Source organism: Clavelina lepadiformis, chromosome 6, assembly GCF_947623445.1.
Source record: "Clavelina lepadiformis chromosome 6, kaClaLepa1.1, whole genome shotgun sequence".
Lineage (NCBI taxonomy): Eukaryota > Metazoa > Chordata > Ascidiacea > Aplousobranchia > Clavelinidae > Clavelina > Clavelina lepadiformis.
Window position 1 is genome coordinate 15,050,371 of NC_135245.1, and position 25,155 is coordinate 15,075,525.

Sequence of the window (25,155 nt, forward strand, 5' to 3'; positions counted from 1 at the left end):
AAATTAAGGTTGAAGTGGTAGGCCTATATACGTTTAACTGTACGATATCAGTGTTTATTGAAAGAAAAACTGTAACAGGGATATAATTAGTATCAAATTTATTGTACTCACAATGTTGTGAGAATTTTCTTGTCAGTTATCAGAAAATTCCCCACGTTACCGAAATAGTAATAAATGACTAAAAGTTATAACTTTCACTTTGTCTCATTTTGTGGCCTTGACGCGTATGCGGTAGATTATTATCAGGTGTGACGTTACAAGACCTAGACACGTAAAACCGATCGCGTTTTGCTTGAAGGAAAATTGCGACCATCTTAAAGGTACCTGAATTTAAATTTCATTTGTTTGGATAGCTTGAGGCTTGTTTGCATATAAACCGAAAATCCATTTAAAACAAGAATAAGTAAAAAGCACATCAACAAAGCCATCATACAAATGGTAGGAGCATTATTCACTCAAATGGCCTGTAAGACCAATACTTATAGCGCTTTGCGTTTCGTCTACAATCCTACACAATACACACAAACGTATAACTGTTGTTCAAATTTTTGAGAAAATTTTCGAAAATGATGAATTATATAGGCCTACCGTATGTGATTTTAAGCTAACTTAACGTTTCGTCTGCGAGTAAATGCTTATTCAATGAAAGGTCAAACCTGTAGCCAATGAGGTGAAAGATTTGTTTTTGAGAAAATTTTTTTTGCAACTGTTGCGGGTGGTAACTGTTTGCAGTTTTTCACTTTTTCCGTTAAAGTCTTTTCGCTTTTTTCGCTTCGTTCATCGAAAGAGTATCGCATTTCGGTTTCTTATTTTCAATAAAACAGCTTGGTGTGCATTTCCTGTTGTTCTTTATTCTGCTATATTGGTTATAATGTTATAGCTTCAGACTTTTTGTAAGAATCGACTTTGTTCTTAATGTGAATATCAATGCTAAGCTTTAGTACTTTTGCTTGGTTATTATAGGGTTGTGTAGCTATGTAAACCTACAGCAAAATACTACACCATGTAGGCCTACTGATAGTAGCCTACTACACAATTACAAAAAGCCTGGGGCTTAAAATCAAATCAATAAACACGCAGGCAAAATTGAACTCTCTCTAATACGCTGATCTATAAATCCCACTTCTTGTAGGGTCATCATGATCCAAAGATAAGAATTAGGCTCGTTGTCACACTTTCTACAGATGGTCAAAGTCATTCTTCACGGCATCACAAAAATCCGCTGTTTCTTTTGCAAACGCGTAAGTGATATCGACAAATCAAGCAGTGAACTGAAAACAATATTTGTCTCGTTTAAAACGTTTCTAGTTAAAATACCGCATAAGGCCTATACTGCTTGTTTGAGATAGTAATACAGTAAAAAGTTAAAAGTAAATAGTAAAAACTCTTCCACTTGATAAATTCTTTCATCACAAACGTTTAATATAATGTACCTGGTTCAGGAAATGATCCGCAAGCACGACCTCCGTATCTACTTGAAATGCAATATTGGCGACACGTTTCATAATACTGAAAGCAAAAAATAGATGAACTATTGACCGTGTGTGTTATATTTTCTTGAGCATTAGCAACACTATTGTATGTTTTACACAAACAGTCTGGAGGAAATTATGAACATTTTGCTTACAAGCCATTAGAATGCACAATTAATTATAGCCTACATCTAACTTTCTTAGGGTTTTGCTTCGGGGTTGTTGTAATTACTTTTGGCGTTGTGGTCGTCGTCGTTGTCGTTGTTGTTGTTGTCGTTGATGATTGGGTTGAGATCACAGCTTCGCTGGCTGTAATGGGATTTGACTCCGATGACAACAATGAAAGTAAGTTTTTGATGATATTATTGGTTCGTAAAATCTTTTCTCTTATCTTGATATCAATTGCTGCTGTTCCTGTGATAACAACAAATGTAAGACGACGGTTAATCGAATAAATAGTCTATTGATGAATGGTTAATCAACGTTTCCTTAAACGAGAAAAATTACAAAAAATAATCAAGATAAGAATTACAAATTCTAAAACTTTTACCAAATTTATGAAATTTCGTCTTCAATACTTATAATCAGATTAAAGTTTTTATTTGCATTAAGTCAATAACTATCAATCGATGTATTATTATCAGTAGTTACAGCTAAATTACAGAGGCATTTACAGCATATCTTTTGAGCACAAGCATTGTTCGTCATGATCAAAAAGTTAATTTTGTTCATTGACTGTATAGTGTACAAGTATGGGCCTATATGGTAATTAACGCGGTAAAGGCTAATCGTGCAGATCTTGCTTTCAAAAGCACTTTATAAAAGCTGCTTCTTACCTTTTACAGAAACCAAAGAGAAGATTAACATTACCACAATGACGAAATTCTTGGCTTGCATTTTATGCACAGTTGTTAGAAACTTGATAAACAGAAATTTGATCTATAGATACAATTTGCGCTTAAATTATTAAAATTCCAACATAAACCTATAATACATTTAGATTTTAGAATTATATGTACATTGCCTCATACAAAGAATCCTATAGTTATAGTAGAATTATTTTTTGTTTAAAGAAGCTAAAACTGGGCTAATATCGCTGTTTTCTCATCACTATACTGTACATTCTTCGCTTTCATACATAGTTTAGCGTTAAACTCGCTAAGTGGCAAGCCTAGAAATTTTGAAAAGGTGGTTTGGAAGATTAATGGGCTAGCATACAGTATAAGAGAAAAACGTTAAAGGTATTTTTTCCTTTTCTGGGAAAAAAATATTTGTTATAAAATCTATTGGTTCAGAACCGATCGGCGTATTAAAGGTATCGATGATGTATTTTATTTCATGAACGGTATATACATCTTGCAGTAAATTTTGTTTCAAAACAAGCAGAAAACAATATAACGTTTTAACGTACACTGCTCTGTATACGTGCAAAAACACATTTGAGTCTGAACATGGATACGTCTTAGACACGGATCAAGCTTGCATTAAAGTATCGTCCTACATGTTTAACTACGCTGCTATAACCCTGTAATTTAGTTTTTGTGATTTAAGCTAAGTTGATATGGCAATTTGTCGGACTATATTTATTGTTTCTTTATCAAAAAATTTCATTTTACTGAAGAAATTTTCTTCCTTAAACGTTTATCTTTGAAGATTTGTTCGGTTACAAATTAGGGCAGAAAAAATTTTTATTGCATGTGTGTTTCATATTGTATTACTATGTAGTACCTTGAGCATTTTTGTTATAAAATTACGTCCTGTTTCGGTGAATTCATAACTTGTATTACTTACTTTGTGAAAACAAAAGTGGAATAATGTTTGTTGATGTCTCAATTTATCAAGTTTAGCTTGTGACCATAGCTGATGGTGGATACTAGACTACTAGAGCAAGGCTCCGAAATGGGCCTTATTTATACCTTTTCGGAATTGATAAAGGTCAGTTCAATAGTTTTGCCAAACATTAGTTTTTACTACTATATGGTACAGATTTTGCATGTAAAGTTGTTTGATACTTTCCTTAAAAATACTAAAATACGGTATAAAAACATAATCATAATAATTTTTGTGTCATGTCAGTAAAACTTGATCAATACCCGAGCTTCGTCATAGTCATAATTTCTTAAGCAATGCTGTGATCAGTTCATATCTTTCTGTACTGTAAGTTTGAAATAAAAAGCCTACACTTGCGAATCTATCTACAAGAAATAATTCAATATTTCACATTGCCATTGTCTTCAATTTAAGTTCGCAAAATGACGTTGTCACAGAATCGACTTGGACATGGTTCGTACAGTAGTTCATGTTATAGAAATTTACCTGTTTAAAAATCGTAAGTTGCTCAGTCTCTGAATTATATTGAAAAACTGCCCTATCCTGAATTCTAGTCTTTGTCAATTTAAAATCAATGAACTTAAAATTTTCCGTTAATTGGGCTAATTTGTTTTCGTTAAATAACTATTGCTGCTCCAACCGTAACTACTATTCTGGTATACTTCATGCGAGCGCGGCGATTAACAGGAATTTTAGTCGTGATAATTAAATTCAGCAAAACGCCGCTCCCATTTCTAACCTAAATATTTCAACACATGAGTAATGCGAAAAATCCTTTAATAAAGATCACGTTTAATATATGTAATAGCCCTCGGGTTAAAAGGTTTAATAGTGATTTTCAACTATTTTCTTAATAAACGTTTTACGACAGGTCTAAAAGAACAAATAATAGGCCAGCACGGTCTACTCCACACCCAGGAAATGAAATATAAGGCACGCGTTTCTTGCCGTTAGTCTCCAGTTATACTGACCTTAGCGAAAGTAATTTCTGGGTTTATATACATCGCCTATATAGGCTACTGTATATTAGATAAGGAAAAACCCGAGGAAAAACCATTACAACAATAACAATAACAACAGCACAATGTCTGGCCAGGTAAAGCCTGATTAGTTATCTCCCACGAAATAAAAATGTTATATTAATTATAGGTCGTTAAATCTGAAACTAAAGCTTATAGATATAGACCCTTATTAAAAACCTTGCGTTGTTTTAATTTAGAGGTTTCCAAACGGACATTATACAACACCAAAATCTTTGTTGGTCGCTAAACTCATTAAGGATAAGCCCCTGATAAATCATTGCGCGATGTGGTAGATCGCTGCATGCAAGTATTTCTGTCAGTGGTAAAATGTGCAGTTGTAGCACTTTGCGTTTTGGCTGTTAGATATGTACAACAAATCTTTAGTGAACTCGCAAATAAAAGGTGATAAACTCAGAGAACTTATATTTGTTGAAATTACTTCATTACATGCTCTACTTCTTTATGTACAGGCTATAATAAATGCAAAATTTATGGACTATCATAATAAGCTCGAAAATAAGTGCAAAACAACGCATGGTTTTGACGAGTTTTTGTCCAGTTTGACAAAAATAATAATAATAGTCAACAATATCGTCACATGTATTTTTGGAGTTAAAATATACTTGATCTGGACCTGTTTTTAAATAATATATAGTTATTTCATGTTTTAAGCATATAATGATTTTAGAAATTTTCCCTCTTTTCCTAAATTCTGTGTCGCATTTTAAGAAAATAGTTGGTAAAATTATTATCAGAAAATTCATGTAGAAAGTCACGAAATCTTTTCATTTATCACATTCGCCGAGGTAGGCCTGCATATACTTTAGTTACGTTTGTTAGTTTACATTTTAGTCACCAATCCAAAAAACTCAAAAACCTGTAATCCTATCTGAGGCAATTTACCCTTTTTTTGGCGGAAATATACTGCTATATATATACTGCACTCTCTGTAAATTTATTGTTATCGCTTTTAACATTCTCACTTCATAGCTTTTTATAAATACTATGTATAATGTATATGTCTCCGATAGCCGTGATTGCTACCGTCCTGATACACTTTTTGCACATATTTTGCACATATATTATTGTATCATTACATACTGTATGTATACAGCCAATGTTAAACAATAACAATATGTTTATGCAGATCCGACATACACATTTCAGAACAATTCACCTTTAGCACGCCTTGTACTGACAAGAACCAACTCGAAAATTGTTGAATATGTTTTTAGGCTATTCTGTTTTGAATTTTACAGTGAATGGAATAAATCTGTATACATATTGTAAATATGCGACGTCAAATAAAATTATCATACTGCTTGAACACTGAGAAGAAATAAATACGTTGTACGATAAAGTATAAATCTACATAGGTAGGCAAGATCACGAACTCTCTTTAACATGCTGAACATTCCACTTCTTGCAAGGCCGCCATGGCCCAAAATTAAGAATTAGGTTCATTGTCAAATGTTCTGGAGCGAAGTAATGCTTGCTTTTATTGTCAAAGTCATTCCTTCACGGCATCACAAAAATCCACCTTTTCTTTTGCAAACGCGTAAGTGATATCGACAAATCAAGCAATAAACTGAAAACAATATTTGAATTAGTGCATAGATTAACAAGATTTTATTAAGCAAATGATATTATTTTAAGCTTAGTAATACAATAAAAATAAACAAGTTAGTAATATATTAGCGAAAGAAATTAGTACAAAGTTCAATATGATAAAGTTCATTTTCATTATAAAGCATTAAAATACCTGGTTGATCAAACGACCCACAGGCTTGACCTCCGTAAGTGCAATATTGACTGCAAGTTTCATAATACTAAAAGCAAAAAATAGACAAATCGTTGACCACGCTTGTTGACGATATTTTTTGATTACTATAGAGTATAGCAATAGCAATAGCATTTAGCAAAAATCATTAAAAATCACAAGACCAAACATAGCTTATACAAATTACGTTGTTAGGGTTTTGTTTCGGGGTTGTTGTAACTACTTTTGGCGTTGTGGTCGTCGTCGTTGTCGTCGTCGTCGTAGTTGTTGTCGTTGATGATTGGGTTGAGATCACAGCTTCGCTGGCTGTAATGAGATTTGACTCCGATGACAACAGTGAAAGTAAGTTTTTGATGATATTATTGGTCCGTAAGATATTTTCTTTTATCTCGATATCAATCTCCGTTGTTGCTGTTACTATGACAGATAAATCAAGATCAATAAATTTAAAATAAGCGAACAGCTAAATTTTTTGGAAAATTAGAAATAGCTAAGCAAAAAAAGGAACTGAAACAAAAGTGTTTTAAGTACTGCAAAACTTTGACCTATATTTACAAAACCTTTGTTGTTACGTTTTTGTAAACAAAATTTTATGTTGGCACAATTGCATTAAGGTAATTTTACATAATTACATAATTACATATGTAACTATTACAAAATTATATCCAAGAGTTTAATTGGTGTCATGATGAAAGAGTTACAATTTTTTCAACTAAGGCGACTACATGGTAATTAACGCGGTAAAGGCAAAACTTACAAATTTTGCTTACAAGTACTTAAATTAACCAACTTCTTACCTTCTGCAGAAATCAAAGAGAGAATTAACATCACCACAATAACGATATTCTTTGCTCGCATTTTTTTTGCGTTATGCAGTTGTCAGAAACTTGATAAATCAGAAATTCAATGTAGATAAGCTAATTGCTTATAAGTTACTAAAAATTAAGAAGAATTAACACCGTAAAGCTTCAAGAAACAAGATAAACTCGTCCGTCCTAACATTGCCTTATGCAGCCTATACATGTCACCAGCTTCCACGCTTAGTCATAACTCATAACACAGAACTGTGCGAAGTGCCTTAGTCCAAATGCGAACTTTGCAAATGAAGGTGGTATAGGAGTTTTATACCTCGAGCGTTCAGGAGAAAAGCGATTTATTTTTTCTTTTACTTTGTCAAGGTATAACTCTTACAGGATAGACGTGATCACAAATTGGCCTATTGGCAGAAATTATGTAGATTTTATCTCAACCGAAGCTATCGTATTAAAACTATCTAAATTTTTCACTGAAATAAAATCTCTGGCAGAAATATTTTTCTGAAAAATCAATAAACAGAAACATTTTAACGTGTTACGGTTTCGAATACGTGCAAAAAGTCAGGTTTGATGTTGGACTAGGATCAGTTTTACATTAAAGTATCGCCCTACATCTTAACCACATTGTTAACTCTGTATTTCTCTTGCTGTTTTTGTAACTTAAGCTACTTTACCATTGGAGAAGTAAGCAATTCGTTGGTTATAATTTGTTTTTCACAAAAATTGAAAATTCCGCAACAAAAATTTGTTCTTTGCCTAGTATTTGTTGAATTAAAACGAAATATTCTTTTTGTGTTTGAAGCTTATAATTCTTTTTGTGTCTGAATAGTTTTGAGTTATGTTGCTACAGTTTATAAAAACACACTTCTGTTTAAGTGAATGCATAAGTTGCACCAAATACTTTTAGATGACAAAAGTCAAACAATGCTTGCGATATGTCTCACTGTCTCATGTTTACACGACCTTAGAGATGACATTGCGAAAGAGTTTCAAGATATATCTTGTCGAACTCGATAAACGTGAGGTTAATATAGTTTCACAAAAATATAGCTTGTATTACGAAATAGATTTGTTAATGCAGAGTTATGATACTTTTACTATAATAAAAACTAAACTACAAAAACATGTTTTCACATTTTAGACTACCGTGACTAATTGTGTCTGGTGTATAGAGATTAGAGACCATCGCGATTTGGCACTTTTACGTCACGCCTATACGTCACCCATGTCATTCAACGAAGCTATAAATGCCTGTTGCGTTAAGAGACCGAAAACGGTTTAAGTAGATGTTACAATGAAACTATGATATACTTATCATCGGCATCGTCCCTTTATTCAAACTAAACGTCTTCAAATTTCGGGCAAATTTTTTGTTCTTGGTAGAGAAGATAATATAAAGCAGGAAGTTACTGAACAATTGATTTTCTAATCTAAAATCATACAATTTACAGGTTGCATCGATACACGCAAACGACCACAATAAGTCAGCAATAATTACGTTTAATGTTGTGATAAATGTTGCGCATGGACGGTAAAATCTGTGAAATTATTCATCTTCTGTGATAAAACCTTTGAAATAAATTAAGTGCAATTAAGCGCTTTAAATCAACGATCCTTTGAAAAAGGAAATGTACTAACTACCAATTACAGCTACTTGTTTTGCGTTATTTCAGTTAAATTTAGATCAGAAATGACAATATATAGGTTTACCTGTTTTACGTTTATTTTAATCGTTTTATAGTTTACTTTCAAAATTATCTGAAATACCCATCTAAAAATATACGGGATAACTTATAGATACTTAGAGAACTTATAGTAACTATAACGCCTTTTATTGGATTCATGTCGAAAAAATGAATAGAACTGATTTGGCAGCAGGCCATGGCCTATCGAATAGTTTCGCTGATATTGCATTACGCATTCATCTAACATTCAGAATCTTGTTAGTAAAATACTCGTTTGATAATTAATAACCAATCCAATCTACTGAGCAATCTAAAGGCTGAAATACGCACATTACTATTTTCTAAGACATTGTACTTGAAAATAAGCATAAACCTTAGAAATAAGCACGGATTAGTAACCCTGCCTATAGATCTATTGATTGTGTATAATTTCTTTTCGATCTAAGAAAAAACATAACAGCAATAGAAAGAAAGGCAGAAAGCAAGAAGTTTTTGAAGTACTTTGTAAAATCAACAATATAAACAACATATCACATTGCGTATAATGATGGATCTTTCTCGTATCTATGGTCACGTGATTTAAGCCCTATCCTTCAACAAAGTTATGATAAGTTTTATGACGTTTTTAGTATGTTTACTTTTGAAAAAAAACTTTTTCATTCCAAACTCTACCAATCTTTACCAAACTTTAAAATTTTACGACTAAACCGTATAAAAAATATTTCGACACGAAGAAAAGCTTTGAAAAAGACAATAGATAACAAAATCATACATTAAAAAATTAAAACTATACGTTACCTATAGGCCCGTAAGAAATTAAAGTCACCTTATAATAGTAAGTTTTAACCCGCAATTTGTGTGGTAATTTAATCTAATTTCTCTAAATTGTCATCTGCCAAATAATATAGCCTACATGCTGAACGCCTTAAAATTAACTTAATCAAAAGACTCTAATGATTTTTTCTGCATTCTTCTTCGTGCTGTACCTTGTCCTACCAGTTGTTATTTAAAAGTTCTATTTGATCTTTTATGCGAAGCATTTTTGAGTTAAAGTGATTTTAGCGATGTTTAGCCTCGGCTCTTTACTTACCTCCTTTTTCACTCCTACTTCCAGGTTATAATTTAAAAATAAGTGGCACTAAACAGGCAAACTATTAGCCCTCGGGTATCTGCATTACGTGCGAATTTCAATTCATGCTATCATTCTGATTTTAAGTTGGTTAACTACACAAGGAAGTGGCTAAATAGCCTATAGCATTAAAGTGGTATATACCTATACCTAAAGGCTATAACTGTGTATATACTTTGTCCCTCGAAAAATGTGGACCGATGTTTCGTTTGTAGACATCAAGCAATGTAAATTTATAGAAACACCAGGTGCTCAATTGAATTTGGTAAATGATGCAAAACACATAGCCTATACGTGCAGAATGGTACATAACTGTTTTATAATTGTTTCATTTTCATAAATTTTAATAATATGCTTGATTATTCAGTATTATTACTGTTTGCTGCCAAAATTGTTACCATTATTTATTATTTACTAATTTTTATTTATATTCATCAGGTAAACGTACAAGAGCATTAAAATCAACTACGAAAAGTAGTTTACAAATATAATTGAATGACTTTCCAGAAATAGACATGATGTTTCTATCTGGAACGTGACGTGGTAGACCTATATTGAGTACCGCTATGAAGATAACATTAAATGCAAAAGCTTTTCAAGGAAAACTTGTTTGTGCAACACCGTAACACTTCACGTTGAACTCAAAAATTTTTTCTGCGTCATGAGTAGTCAGTCAAAACTTCGTCAAAGCCATAAACAGACACTGTGTTATGGTTTGATTTTTCTATGAAAATTTGCTATTAAAAAGTGTACTTTTATCTATCCAAAAATCAATTATATGTCCTCAAAATAATTAATCAAGTTCAATCTAATTTTTTTGTCAAAACCGAATCCTGTCAAAATTTAACAAATCGTGACCTTTCATTGTTGAAACAAGGGGCCTTGCAAATTTTTGGTCTCCTGAACTCGATGTCTTCCAGGGTTCAAACTTTCCATTGATAGGATTAATTTTTTCTTACGTAACTGCTGTTACTGTGACTATAACAATACGTAAACCTGGTGCAGTAGTCTAAGCACTTCGTGCCAGCATGTGAACCAACAGTTTTTAAATTATTCTCACAAAAAATACAAGCTCAAAAAATAGCTGCTCTCATTTCTGATATAATTATTTTAACATACGAGGAATGCGCTTGTTAAAAATAGCAGCAGCTATGTTATTGCCCTCGGGTTTAAAGGCAGTAGTTTTCAGTCTGTTGGGCTCGACCGACACGTCTCCCACCAAGAAAAACACCATGCTTAAAAAGTAAGATTTAAATAATTATACTGTTTGCAACGTAAAATTATACATCTCCATGGAGTCCTGGGTTAAAACCACGGTTTCAAAAAATAACATCATGCCATGACAACTTTTCCGGTTTTGCACCTCGTTGCTCTTGTCAGGAAATGCTTACTATTATAACCATAGCATATATGGTACCTAATAAGGAAAGCACTTGTGGTTGCAACGTTTTCCACATAGACCGCGAAACCTTCCTTACCGCTGGCAATGCACACACAAACGAAAACTGGGCTAATAATGACCAACGTGTGTTAATGATGAAAATACCGCAACATGTTACTGCGTACGGACGACGTGTGAGGTCTAGATTAAAATGCAACACGCCGATGTTGAAAATACAATGGAGTTAAGTTAATTTTGTCTGACAAAAATGAACATGTTTCTTTGTGATATTTTCTTTTATAGCGCACAAGAATGTTCCCTTAAAATGTGTGTGTTTTATTAAGCAGCACATCAATAAAACATTGCAAATGCCTATCTACAAGCGACACAGCGCTTTTGTCAAAGTAATACGCGCATGATACCGGCATTTAAACGAACACCTGCGCCGCTGAAACGACTGTTATTTTACAATTCATTACTGGCACTTGGGCAGAGGGCAGTAAACAATAGTTAGGGAGTGCAATGTCATGCAGATCGGCATCTGTTCTCAGTGCTGTTCCGTTTAATTGTTTCACTCCTTTCTACGTTTCTTGTCGTGGTCGCTCTTCGATTTACTTGAACTCCCTTCCGTGGGACGTTTACGAGCCTGAAGCATGAATGGAAGTTACACGATGTAACACAGAAATTGAAAATTTCTATATCTTGTTGTATTTTACACAGAAGAACGGAGTAAAACGGCCAACTGTGCATAGCAATAACCTGCTTGGCTTGTTCCATGAATTTGTCTAATCCGAAAAGATCCTCATCTTTTTCAAACTGCACAGGACCCTCCCTCTGCCTGGACGAATCAGCTCCTTTGAATCCACGATCAGGAACAAACCTGCAATCGAACAATGCAGAAGTATGAGCATTGCACACCTGAGCTGAAGCAAGAATTTTTCAACTTTCCCAAGTTATGACGTGAATGTGAAATTTAATATACGTATTGGAGAAGCTTTTAAACCACGGACTGTGTTTTGTTTTAAACTTACTTGTTGCTTTTGATGAGTTTGTCAATATCATCCTCTCCATACATTTCCTTGTCTTTATCTTTAGTGGGACGGTATATGCTGTTCCCAATCTGGGTTTCAGAACGCCATGGTTGATCGTAGACGTTATAACCCTCGTCGTCGCCCCCCTGAAATCCGCTGTCCATCCCCTAAAATTAAGGATTTTGAATCCAACAGAATCATTCGGAAAGGCGGCACGGTTTAAAGCGTAGCTGAAACGTTGTAGCACTATCTACGCTTGTTAGTTTATTGCACATAGTACAGCGCTGTTGTGGCACCAAAGCTACGACCACGTTGTCACAGAGTTGAACAATCAACCACAAAATTGTTGGTTGCGTTAAGTACATGACACCATGACGTTTGCAAGTTAAATGCAGTACTAAAAATAACCTGATCGTGTCGGCATGGCGCAAATATTAAAATGTTAACGACTTCAATTGAACACAGGATGTACTTATTAAACTATGTTGACATAAATAAAACGGCACCTTCGTCTTGTTGAAGAGTCTCTGATCGAACTGTGTTTCTTGCTGGCCTGCCCGTGCATTTGGCAACCCCAAAGCGATTTTCTCGCTGATATCACGCTCCTCGCGCAATCGGTTTCTGCAAAGAAAAAATCGACATCTTAGAGCTTTATCTTTATTATAAAATTGAACGCTATCAGAGCATGTCATGTACATCAAGGGGCTGCAGATATGCGGCAATAATATCGGTTTAAGTAGATTTCACCTTTTCTCCGGTGCTGCGCGGGCGATGTTTCGTTCACGTTGTCTATCACGATGTCTTTCTTGTCTGATGTCATCGCGTTCTTTTGTGTCTTTATCTTCTATTGATAAAAATTAAAAAAAGAGGTTTGAAGGCTACCAGAACCAACGTTAATGGATTGTACCTTTTATGCTACTGCATAAATGAATGCAAAGGAAATGAATTTGTTCATTCGTCTGTGTTTTAGAGCTGTTACAAGGTTTGTATTGGCCCAACATAAATATTTAACATCTATTTGTATTGAAAACATTACCAGAATTAAAAATTTTTGCTTTAGCAACCTTCTGTAATAAAAGTTTGTGGTCAGATGAGAAGGAAAACTCAAAATGCAAGCTGTCAACATATTGTAACATTTCTGGAATTACGATGGTTATTGGAGCGAAAACCTAAACAATATCCTGTGATTCAGCATTCGGAGTACAGATTTGTGGGAGATAACTATGTGAGAAAACTTCAAAGTGCAACACATAGAATATATAAACAAGACATGAATTAATTTCATGAAACCAATATGATCCCGTATCAAAACTATGCCAAGCGATCCATTTAGTTTAGGTCAGTATCAGGTTCAAGGCCAAATTATCCCTACATGAAATCGAGCTTAAAAAATGTCCACAGAAATTGGAAACTTTTTTGCTTTTTTTTTCCTTAGATGCAACTTTTTGTTCAACATGAGTTCTCATTTCAACTGCTTCTTGGGTCAAAACAGTACCAGAATTATGTATCTTAGGTCTCATGTGAATAAAGTTTTTTATTGGACCACTCTTAAAGACGGCGATGCTAGGTGCTACATTGTAATCACCATAAAGATATCAAGCAAAATTGCAAGAGCTTGATAAGACTTTCCAGTGTTTTATTTCTTTAGCAGACTTGTTCAAAGCTAATACCAATGATGTATGATAACAACCTGATCTTGTCTGCATTAAAAATAAGAGCACAGAAATTTGATAATATTCTATGTCATACGGGATTATGAACAATGTACTGTAGTTAGAGAGCAAACAAAAAAATAATTGCATTTACACTGGCTCTACAGTCTACATAAACATTCAACATCTTCTTGCATTCAAACGTTACCAGAATTAAAAATTTGTGCTTCAACAACCACAATAGGAATTTGTGGCCAGGTAGGAAGGAAAATTCAAAACGCAACATGTAAACATATTATAACAGTTCTGGAATTAACATGATAATGGAAGTGAAAACCTAAACATTATCTTGTGATTCAACATCCCAAATAGAGACTTGTGTTTGAATGCAGTGGATACTTGTATTTGAGAAAAATACAAAATGCAATACATAGTTAATAGTTGTAGATAATATAAGCAAGACATGTTGCAAACGTTTAAAATCAAGACGATTCCGTATCAAAACTTTGTCAAGCGATCCCTTTAGTTTATTACAAGACCTAACTGGTCCTATGGTGCAAAAACTGACTTAAAAAATCAGCACAGAATTTGGATATTAAACTGGTGTAAGATAAAGGTGAACACAAGAGAAGGGTGTTGTTTGATGTACTATACAGTTTGTCATCATACCTTTATCTTCTTTGCGAATACCGGCTCTTTTGTTCCTTGCTTCTTCTGCCAACTGTCGAAGTTGTCTTTCTTTCGCTTCTTTTTCCTTAGATGCAACTTTTCGTTCAACATGAGCTCTCATTTCAACTGCTTCTCGGGCCTAAAAAGTACCAGGATTATACATCTTAGGTGCCAAGTGAATAAAGTTTTTTATTGGACCACTCTTAAAGACGGCGATGCTAGGTGTTACATTGTAATCACCATAAAGCTATCAAGCAAAAATGTAAGAGCTTGATAAGACTTTCCAGTGTTTTATTTCTTTAGCAGACTTGTTCAAAGCTAATACCAATGATGTATGATAACAACCTGATCTTGTCTGCATTAAAAATAAGAGCACAGAAATTTAATAACAATCTATGTCATACGGGATTATGAACAATGTAGTTAGAGATTAAACAAAACAAATAATTGTGGCAAAATGTAGGCTGGGCAACAATGTTTCTACAATCCCTTACTTTGCGGTCAGCGATATACAACGCTTCTGCAAGTTTGGCAAAATTCTCATTGATGTGAACACTTTGCAAACCTCTTCCATCAGCTGCAAGACGTTTGTCAAGAGGAATTGTGTGACCCTGATGTAAAATGGCAAACGTAAGTAATAAGGATTTAAGACCACTATCATCACAACACATGGGACAAAAGTTATTAGTTGGCTTTGTAGGCGACCTTGGCATTCTTCCAGTTTGAAATACACGGCGGAACTTTCCAGTCTTGCTGTTCCTTCACGGACACTTTTCTGTTAGGCGAATGCATGACTGGGGCAGGCGGGCTGGGTGGACCACGTGGTAACTTTTTATTGGTTCTGGTGAATAAAAACCATAAAATTAAGGTTGTTCGTAAGCGTTGGACACAGCTTTCACAAACATTCTGTAACATTCAATGGAATGATATTCATATTACATTAAATCAAAAAATGTCTTGACTGATTCCATAAACAATATATTCAATGTATCTTGGCTATAGTTAATTTAATGTGCTAATATAACGTAGCATATCGTAAAGTTACTTTTATTCAAATATTTGCTTTTTCGAAACTCGAAATGAATTAAGACAATCAAGTTTTAACTTTGGACTGCTTGAAGCAAATTAATGGGTCTCTTCGGTTTCAAGTTAATAAACTTCCACTATATTTATATTTTGTTTATACTTAAACTTAGGTGGTTCCATGGGGTCCTTTTGCATTTCTACCATCCTGATAACTCTTTGCTTGGCACCTGAATTGAATGCCTCTCCTTGTTGGGAAGGTGTATATCTAGAATTTGCACAATTTAAAATGAAAGTAAGTGAAACAACAGTAACACAATTTTTCACTTAAAACTTTTATAATTCCAAAAGAATTCTCCTAATGTCAGTAGCACACCTTATATACTGGGCAGGAGCACGCTGTTCTGCCCTTTTCACAGGCATTGCAGCAGAAATTTTTTCATTTGTTAACTTCTCCAAAGCAAGTCTTGTGGCTTCTGTTTGCTACAAAAGTGGACATAACTTGTTATCTAATTATTATTAATAAACATAACATATCACTATTGCTAATAATATCAGCAATTTTGAGAGCATCTAAATCTTATTTTATGTTATAACACATTTATAGTTTCACAAACCTCGCGAATTTTCTCCTCATCTGGCTTCTGTAAATCGGGATCCGCTTCATCCAGTATCTCTTTCGGGACAAGCTGGTGCACTGAGCTGTGTACAACCCTGTCTTTGGAGTGGCCCTGTCTTGCGATTGCATCGTAACGAATCTTTCCCTCAGCATCCAGTTGAACGGCTAATGCCTGTGATTTCTTCTTCGTCTTTCCCATACCCTACACAGAAAAATTTCATGCATTAAATGGCAGCGAGCATAAAAGTGAATTCTACTTCAATGTAAAAAATATTATAGCATTTCACACATGTAGTATAGTTCTTTAAGATAACGCTATGGTTGTAAAAATCAGCCGGTAAAGGCCAGATACAAAAAATTTAGCAGGATTTTGCGTTTTTCTGAAATATGACTCGTCCTGGACCTTCAGGCAGTTAAACATTGTATAAGTTGGTTCATGGCAATGTATTTTGCCACACAGTTATCTGGTTGTCACTTTTATATCTGTTATGTGTGTCAGGGAAATCTACACTTGATTGAGTAGTCAATCCAGTGTTAGGCAATACTAGAATGATCTGTGTACTATTTATGATGTTGATGTACAATTGTACATGTTTTGTGTACAATGTAATAAACAGAAGGGATGTAGTAAGAACACTTTAAAAAAAATCTGCCGGAATTGTTGAACAGTACTAACACTACTAGATAACAACCATACTATTACTTACAGGTATGTTATGTACTGTATATAAAAAACTTATTATAATATTTCTTACGGCAGTTTTTATTTTTTTTTACCTAATTACTTAAAATTAGCTTAATCAAGTAACACTAAGTTCTATTAACATCATGGTATAGTTCCTACCAGTGGAAACTGAACCAGAGTAATTTCTGGGAATGCACCACCATCACCAAAATCACGTTCATTGCGTGGGATGAAGCCTTTACGGTGGCCATATGGTGGTGGTTCAAATCTAGTTGACACAACCGCCTTACTGATCGGCTGGATGGATTGCAGTTGATCATAAGTTACTTGTGTAGGTTCAGGAAGCAAGCTTAAGAGAAAACAGTTTATTAAGTATTAATATATAATGATAACACAGACACATGCATATCTTGGCATAGAAAGCTTAAAGCTAGCAAATGCATTGGCTTACAGTCTGGAGCTAAGTTTTTCCAACTCTGTTGCATGCACAGTGATCATAATATGCAGTTTGTAATAAATACACAAACAAATATTATGGTGTGGGTTGAAAAAATCTAGCTGATGGGCATAATCTGCTAACTTTCCCGGCTATGGACACTTCAAAATGCCTACATGGTCAGTACTCATAAACCAGGGATCATGTCCAACCTTTTATTATAGTGGGCCGCATTGTCACTTGAAATAATTTAATGGGCCGCAGAACCTATTAAATTTCAAGAAAATTGGTTACATAAAGAGCTGACTGGTACATTTTAATTAGGCTAAGATTCACAGTTCAAAATACTACTTGGAGTGAAAATGACTAGCGGGCTGCACAAAAATCTCAGGTTGGCCACACTGTGGCCCGCGGGCCGCATGTTGGACATCCCTGTCATAAACGGATAGATTGCCAAAATTCTATGTCCCAAGTAGCAATTGGAAAGCGTGAATTCCATAAACGGCTTGGTAATAGAGCTTGCCGCTAGGTTAGAATACACGACATGTTAAGGTCAAGGATATATAAATAAGAAGCATTTGTAGACAATACCTCAACTCAGTGGTAGTCAAAGTTTCATTAAGAAGGCCCAAATTCTCTTTTCAGTGGTAATTGAAGGCCCAGCATTACATGTTAAACATATATATTGCAGTAACTATTGCGGGCTAACTGAAATTATTTCGATGTAATTTTCTCATTTTTTCAGCAGACATTACTCGTTTTAAGTTTTTAAGATTTAACTTTGATCAACTTCTAATCTAATTATGTACCTTCTGCAAGTTTGCATGAATGAGATAGCTTGCAAATGAAAATATAATCATATCACCAATATACTGCTATAACGGAGTTGTCTCATTCGCGTCTGCAACTACAGCTAAGTTGCATCGTGGCCTTTAAACCAAAACATGTATCGGTTGGTGCAAGCGTGTTTTGGAATCTCTTCAGTAGCCAGTTTCTCTGCCTACCCTAATCTTAACATATCATTTATGATGTTTAGAATTTAGATTCAGTTTTTAAAATTTTTTATATCATCGACACTGACAAAAGAAGGTTGAAAAATCTTCTTTTGTTCACTAACTTGTATGAACTTCTGTTCCAGCAATAATTTTCTTAATACAATATTCTGAATGTGACGTAAAACTAGATGTCATGTTCATGGAAGGTTACTATAGGGTAATTAAGATTTTTTGTTCGGATGTTTGCGGTTATGGCTGTAAATAACCATAAAAATCGAAATGACAAAAATCGACAACAAGTTGCCTGGTGGCGATTTAATTTGAAGGCACTACCAAAGTGGCCCAATCTCAGTAATCGTTGGAATTGGTTTAAAGCTGATTATGTTTAGCTGAATCTAGTCATGTGCCATGTGCCACATGCAATGTCATGTCAATGTCAATGTCATGTGCCACATGCAATGTCTTGCACAAAAACTCATTCGTAGTCACACAATGAAGCACTGTTTTATCTTGCCAGCAAGAAGTGATTTTGCAGTGGAAAAAACAATAAACAATTTAGATTGGTAAAAAGGAAGTAATCTCACTATAAATGTTGTTGCATTGCAAATGCTACCAGTAAGGAATAATATATATATACCTGTTACAAAAGTGCATGTGGACACTGGATAGCATGTCACACATTTTAGTGGTAATACAGTCGAATCCGATTAATTGCATAGTCAATTTGCCAAGCATTTTTATGCGATTAAACAAACTATGCGTTTATGCGAAAGTGCAAAGTCCACTTATTGTTTTACTTGACGTGCGAAGCTGGTCACGTGTAAAGACGTCAACACGCAAATCACTAACATTTATTGTGTATTGCGATCATCAATTCATTCAAATAAAACAAAACACTCTAACATTTATTGTTTAATCAAGAAAAATACTGCGCGATTGTTGTTTATTTAATTTATTTTGCATGCTTTCTTGGATTTGTGTGTCTAAACGAACAAATGTGGCCATGTCCGCCCCTTCAAACTGTAGTCATCGGCGAATTGTATCAAGTGCATGCAGAACTTCCTTATTTTTTGGTGTAGTCGCAGTGATTGCGTCAGCAGAGCTTTCTTCGTTGATGTTGTCTTTTTCAACTTGTTTGTTTCGTAAAACTTTTTCACATATTACAGTATCATCTTGAACCCCTGCTACTTCAAGACCATCATCAAGATTTAGGTATTGTGTGTATGGATCCAGTGCTAATTCAGACGGAACTTCATTCGACGGAAATCCAAGAAAGGGCTCATCAGGTCTGTCGGGTGTTAGACCACGGAAGAAACAGCTTTGAATTGTGTCTGCAGAAACATCGTTCCAAGCAGCACTCATAAAGTTTACAGCATCTACATCGAGCCACTTCCGTTGCCGGGATGTTTTCATCTGCATCAATTGTTAGCACAAGCTTTTGTAACATTCGATGGTGGTAATGGTGTTTGAAGTTTTTAATGATCTCCTGGTCGAGTCGTCGGACAGAGGAAGTAGTGTTTGGCGGCAAATACACAAGTTCTATACACTTCAAACCATTATCTTTAACTTTGTGGGCAGAACAATTGTCTAACAGTAAACAGACTTTTTTTCTTTGTTTTTGCATGCGAGCGTCAAAGCATTCCAACCATTCTTGAAAGAGTGTCGCTGTCATCCAGGAATTGCTATTAGATTTGTACGGTACCGGGAGTTTCTTTATTTCCCCAAAGCAGCGTGGATTTGCGGATTTTCCTATGACAAACGGCCGTAGCTTGTCTGAACCGTCCATACTTGCAGTAAGTAAGACTGTAAGGCATTCTTTTGACTGCTTGCTGCCCGAGAGTATTTCATTTTTAAAGCACGAGGTTCCCTGTGGTAGTGCACGAAAGTAAAGCCCTGTCTCATCACAGTTGTAAATTTCTGAGGCAGAATAACGGTCTTGTAATTTCAGCCACACAGATGTTATCCAATTTTCAGCAGCATCAAAATCGTGGTCTTGTTTCTCACCATGCTTACGCTTAAAAACGATTAAATTGCGGTCTCGCCAGCGAGTAATCCAGCTCATTGATGGATCATAATCTACGTTTATTATTTTTCCTAACTTTTTTGCTTATTCATGTAGCATTGGGCCACTGATAAGAAGACCTCTACTTTTAGCTTGCTTAAAACATTGTAATAAAGCGTCCTCTAGATCTTCATGAGTACTCTTTCTTGCCCTTTTACGCGATGGGTTTACGTTGCTACACTGCGCAGACAAAAGTTTTTCTTTTGATTTTAAAATTTGTGAAACTTGCGACTGCGAGTTCCCAAATGTATTGACAACTCGCACTTTGAGATGCTTTCTTGTCAAGTTCGCCAATGACAAGAATTTTGTCAGATAACAATAAATCTTTCCGCTTGCTTGTTCCTGCTTCGGTCATTTTGAAATCACAGTGTCTTGCAAACTGTGTACTGTAATGCAACGCTTAAATGAAACTAAAACAGTGCGAATGTTTACATGTGATTGCTTAAATTCGGTTTTGTCTGTTTGATTGTTTCGTAACAAAGCGCACTTTAAGTAACAGAGCTTACGCATTGCGTGTGCACTCCCAGTGCATGTTGTTTTCAATTTTACCTTTTAAAAAATTTTGAATAATCGAATAAATCACCTTCATTTTTATTCAATTAAGCGGATTATGCAATAAACCGTTATGCGATAAACCGAAGTATTATCTTTACAAATAATAGACTATGGTTTGGGATTTGCGCTCTTCATGCGATAAAACGGATTATGCGATTATCCAGAATGCAAATAACCGGATTCGACTGTACAATGACTCGGTGGAGAGCACACTAGTGATTGGTGTGCAGTAAAAGAATATAACTACCAGGCATTCTTACATTAGGCAAGTGCCGGTAACGCAATACAGCTGCTCTCTATTTCTCTTATTTGAAAGATACAATTAAAACAAAAATGTTAATGTCCAAAAGGAAGATGTTATTTTTGTATGCAATGATTCTTCGTTATTTGCATGTGAGAAGTTTGAAAGCAGACTGTACAGTTTGTTCCAAATTAAGCAGAAGATTTGTTAAATAATGTTTAATGGTTTTAATGGTTTAAGGTTAATTTAGATTGAAAAAATTTCACATTGAAGTGATGTAATCAAATTACACTGTGTAACAACTGAAATACCAAAGATTTACTAAACAAAAATCATCTGTAAGTTTACACAAGTAACATCACATGTACCTTGACAAAGTTGCCATGTTTCACTTTCTTCTGATGAATATTTTGATGTTGTTTACAGCACAGAACTGGTACATTAAAAATTACAATTGTTTTGACAGCCTAACCAGTTTTCAACAGCTTAAAAACAGAAAGAATAATATGCAGGCCAACTAATTTAAAAAGGGCTAGCATATAACAATATACTGAAACTAGTAATAATAACTCATATATACAAGCAATTATTACACATTATCAGCATACAAGGAAAAATATTAGTCAGATATAATATTAATCACAATAAAATTACTCTGAAAACACCCAAGCACTCCTTGCGAATCTTGAGATTTTAACCTCTGAACCTATTTGCTAAGTTTCTAAATTGTCCATAGTATGTGCCAATGTGCGCACCACCTACATAGTTTACCTCTTTTTGTTTCCAGGGAAATGTGTTTTATATGTAAAATATAACAAAGTTAGAAGTTAACAGCAGAGCTGTGGAATAGGAGTTGACAACTGAAAGCATCTGGGTATTTTAGATCACTGGGCTGCTAAATCAATATATTGTACGTACTCATACTCTGGACTTAGAAAGTATGGCAGTTTTTGATGAAAAATTATGCATGTTAAGACAAATATATTGACATGACCATTTGTACGGAAGCCTGAATTGCTTCTTCATTAAATATAAGTTGACGTTTGAACAACCAACTTTGCCTCGTTGATGAGAAGATGGCATGGATGTGAAAAAGTTTGGCATGCACATTGAGTGTAATGTGTGCAAGAGCCCATTTGATACTGATGGACAGTTCTAAATTGTCTAATTTCTACTAAATAGTCATTAATTTAACTATTTAAGACTAAATTCAAGCAGTACAATGGCATAATAATTGAAAAAACAACCAACTAAAAAACGTGCATGTCAGACAAAACCGGCACAATGACAAATTCAGTAACTGGGGTTCATGTGGTCAAGTATCATCTTCAAGTATAAGTTGTGCAAAGACTTTTATCTGTTGATAGATAATAACGGTGCTACAATACCATACCATTTTTACTATGGCAATAGGCCTATGTCAGAGCACTGTTCCGCAACTGCTGTGTTGTGAGACCAAGCTAGGCTAGGTGTAGCATAATCTTGTTTGGAAAGTTTGTATGATACGCCAAAGATCTCTAGCAAATATCGTTAAGCCACGAGTGTGAATATCCTTCTTATTTTACAACGGTTTTAATCCTACGCACTGAACTAATTCGATATGATGTCTAGATATATGGTCAGCAATGCATGCGACGTCAAATGAGTAAGAGTTTGCATGGTATCTGCAGGGCATGTAATTGAAATAATTCAGCTCATATTTACTGCTAGTCTGTTTTGCAAACTTTGCTTGAAATGCAAGGCAGCTAAGTTGAACATGACTTCATGTCAAACGCGATCAATAAAAACAATATCGTACACTTGTTTAGGCCTAACATTTTTGGTGCAATTAACAGGCTGATTGACATTTCTTTTTGTGTTGTATTACAAGTTTATTTTTCATCATCGTCTGTGGGGGAACGAACAATAAAATGCTAACCATTATCTTGTAGCGGCCATTGGGTGTTTGTTTGGTTTTTCGCTGGTTGGCGCCCTCGGAATGTTACCGCACGTGTTCATTTCAGCACTGCGCGTTCGTTTTACCATCCCATTCCGTTTTGCACCGCTTGTGCACAGGACGTCAGTTGGATAAAAGCATTGAACCAAGAACGTCGTGTCCTTTCATTTAATATATGAGTGAAGGTATCAACCAACAGAAACAGCAGCCTTTTGAGCCAGGAGTCCCGAACGGAACAACGCAACACCACCGCTACCTTCGCCATAATATCATGATAAAATAACAAATTTATCAGCAAACAATGAGTAGGAAAAAGCAGCAAAGCTCGAAAGCTTATAAAATGTGCAAAAATAAAGTAACCAAGTCATAATCATGAATAATGGTTAGAAGGCCACTAAACCCAATTCGTATACAACATCTTCCAGTAAAGATTCGTCCAGCCTATTGCTCCAACCATTTTTCTTCCAAAACTGCGTTTATCTTGTAAAAATCTTTATATATATAGTAAATACATACCTTTATGTATTATTGTGTAGGCCTATATTGTAAATTGATAGGCTATATATCAGCATATATAGGCTACTTCGAGTAGTTCTTTCCACTCTATGGAATAATAATACAGGTTTACAGGCTGACAAAGATTATGTTCATTGAAAAAAACACAAATATTTTATTGAAATAAATCATTTACATTGCCGTTGACGGCTGAACGGATTGTCGGACATTTTGTGTAGACTGCCAGTATTTCACCAGAAAAAATCAGGCGTTTGAAGCTATTTTTCACAGTTTCTTGTTAATCCAAGTTAAATGTCACAACATAGTAACCTACACCTAACCTTATAAATTTACCTTCTAAATCTCAATCTTAAGTCTAACAAAACCTTAAATAATTAAGATCAACTTTTTGCATACTCATTCTACATACCTAACGGCCTATTTTTAACAACAGGCTGCATGACATACTGTGAAATAGTAACTTCGTTTTTTTTATAGGCCTATATATACCGGTAAGTATAGCCTATGTTTTTGTTATATTGCTCGATTTAGAATTGTTCACCAGGTTCACTGAACAGCTACACATCAGTTTTTAAAACATTTATTAAATGGAGTTCCATAAAATTTGCAAAAGTATTCCAAGGGTACCACAATACCAAAGAAGCGTAAAACTACTTTGCTATGCTAGGCCTATAGCCTAGTCTAGCAGGCCTAAAGATAAAAAGTTTCATAGAATGAAGTCATCGTGATTCTGGCAGAATCCCAGTAAAATCATAGAACGCATAAAATAAAATCATAGTAAAATCATAGAATCATAGAAGTAGTAGGTTTGGTGGCCAAGTGGTCATACTACGGTATTAATCTACTGTACCATTTTTATAGCATAGCACAGTTGTGTTATTCATTATCTTGCTTTTCTATGTTTTAAGTCTTCGTGGATATAGGATGCCACTTTCTCCTCTTTATTACGTGTTTGTAAGTATGTCCTGGCATCAGAATCGTAATACTAGTATGTTTTGGTCTGGTTAGCATTAATTTGGTTAGCACGGTTAACGGCGAAAAATAAACAACAAGATATGAATAAAAAAAGACGCGGCAAAGAGTAGGACGCGCGCATATCGAAGCAAAGCAATATGCGTGGCTAAAGCATCCTTACAAGTCGGTTATACTAAGGATATAAAGAATCTTTATGCATTAACAGTTATAAAATCAATCATACGTTAACATCAGTTAAAAATATATGTAGTAACGTCACAGAAATTTAAGCAAAAACATTTTATTTGAATAACTGTGGTTTTATATAAATGTTTTGGTATTAAAGCAACAAGGACTACACTTTGCCCAATCCCTTTATAATACTATTTTTAGTACTACTTTATACAACTATAGTGTTATAAAGGCGTTACTTTGCCGTGAGCTCGTGCAGGTTGTGGATATACTAGGACTGATGGATTGTGCAACTAGGTACACCTTGCGATGACGCTAGCCCCGACGTCTTGAAACACATGCTTGCTTTTACTGCACTCAAAGTCAAAGTAGCCTAGATAGTAAACCTAAGTTGTGCAAACCCGATATCAAAATATGTAATTTTTTTGTGTTAACTTTGGGTTTTAAATGATGCTCTTTCGTTACTAAAATATTA

General features: G+C 34.7%; 3 protein-coding genes across 6 annotated transcripts; all 3 read right to left on the minus strand.

Annotated features, from left to right (window-relative positions):
* Nucleotides 1-831: 831 nt before the first annotated feature.
* LOC143461759 (uncharacterized) lies at nucleotides 832-2,453 on the minus strand. Of its 2 annotated transcripts, none has more exons than XM_076959621.1 (4): nucleotides 2,309-2,453; nucleotides 1,705-1,886; nucleotides 1,434-1,509; nucleotides 832-1,271 (listed from the first exon to the last, which is right to left on the minus strand). In XM_076959621.1, exons 1-4 carry the CDS (start codon nucleotides 2,367-2,369, stop codon nucleotides 1,210-1,212), a joined length of 381 nt encoding a protein of 126 aa, XP_076815736.1. In that variant the 5' UTR covers nucleotides 2,370-2,453; the 3' UTR covers nucleotides 832-1,209. The 2 variants fall into 2 exon arrangements, with proteins under 2 accessions (XP_076815736.1, XP_076815735.1); XM_076959620.1 differs by having other exon boundaries at nucleotides 1,669-1,886.
* Nucleotides 2,454-5,392: 2,939 nt separating this feature from the next.
* On the minus strand, nucleotides 5,393-7,204 carry LOC143461758 (uncharacterized). 3 transcript variants are annotated; one of them, XM_076959618.1, is made up of 4 exons: nucleotides 6,902-7,204; nucleotides 6,328-6,521; nucleotides 6,087-6,153; nucleotides 5,393-5,912 (listed from the first exon to the last, which is right to left on the minus strand). In XM_076959618.1, the coding sequence occupies exons 1-4, from the start codon at nucleotides 6,960-6,962 to the stop codon at nucleotides 5,851-5,853; spliced, it is 384 nt and encodes a 127-aa protein (XP_076815733.1). In that variant the 5' UTR covers nucleotides 6,963-7,204; the 3' UTR covers nucleotides 5,393-5,850. The 3 variants fall into 3 exon arrangements, with proteins under 3 accessions (XP_076815733.1, XP_076815732.1, XP_076815731.1); XM_076959617.1 differs by having other exon boundaries at nucleotides 6,292-6,515; nucleotides 6,902-7,200; XM_076959616.1 differs by having other exon boundaries at nucleotides 6,292-6,521; nucleotides 6,902-7,186.
* Nucleotides 7,205-11,391: 4,187 nt separating this feature from the next.
* Nucleotides 11,392-21,604, minus strand: LOC143462614 (SNW domain-containing protein 1-like). Its single transcript, XM_076960839.1, has 13 exons — nucleotides 21,451-21,604; nucleotides 16,953-17,142; nucleotides 16,107-16,310; nucleotides 15,866-15,972; nucleotides 15,653-15,757; nucleotides 15,172-15,307; nucleotides 14,961-15,077; nucleotides 14,467-14,605; nucleotides 12,893-12,989; nucleotides 12,652-12,766; nucleotides 12,146-12,312; nucleotides 11,874-11,994; nucleotides 11,392-11,760 (listed from the first exon to the last, which is right to left on the minus strand). Exons 1-13 carry the CDS (start codon nucleotides 21,465-21,467, stop codon nucleotides 11,686-11,688), a joined length of 1,590 nt encoding a protein of 529 aa, XP_076816954.1. The 5' UTR covers nucleotides 21,468-21,604; the 3' UTR covers nucleotides 11,392-11,685.
* Nucleotides 21,605-25,155: the final 3,551 nt, after the last annotated feature.

Coding starts and splice junctions, on each gene's coding strand:
- LOC143461759 (XM_076959620.1), bottom strand. CDS start 2,369: ATGCAAGCCAAGAATTTCGTCATTGTGGTAATGTTAATCTTCTCTTTG. Junction 1,887..2,308: donor CTCTTTGGTTTCTGTAAAAG/GTAAGAAGCAGC, acceptor TTGTTATCACAG/GAACAGCAGCAATTGATATC. Junction 1,510..1,668: donor CGAAGCAAAACCCTAAGAAA/GTTAGATGTAGG, acceptor TTTTGCTTTCAG/TATTATGAAACGTGTCGCCA.
- LOC143461758 (XM_076959616.1), bottom strand. CDS start 6,962: ATGCGAGCAAAGAATATCGTTATTGTGGTGATGTTAATTCTCTCTTTG. Junction 6,522..6,901: donor CTCTTTGATTTCTGCAGAAG/GTAAGAAGTTGG, acceptor TATCTGTCATAG/TAACAGCAACAACGGAGATT. Junction 5,913..6,086: donor TGGGTCGTTTGATCAACCAG/GTATTTTAATGC, acceptor TATTGTTTTCAG/TTTATTGCTTGATTTGTCGA.
- LOC143462614 (XM_076960839.1), bottom strand. Junction 15,308..15,652: donor ATGGAACCACCTAAGTTTAA/GTATAAACAAAA, acceptor TTTATTCACCAG/AACCAATAAAAAGTTACCAC. Junction 15,078..15,171: donor CAAACTGGAAGAATGCCAAG/GTCGCCTACAAA, acceptor ATTTTACATCAG/GGTCACACAATTCCTCTTGA.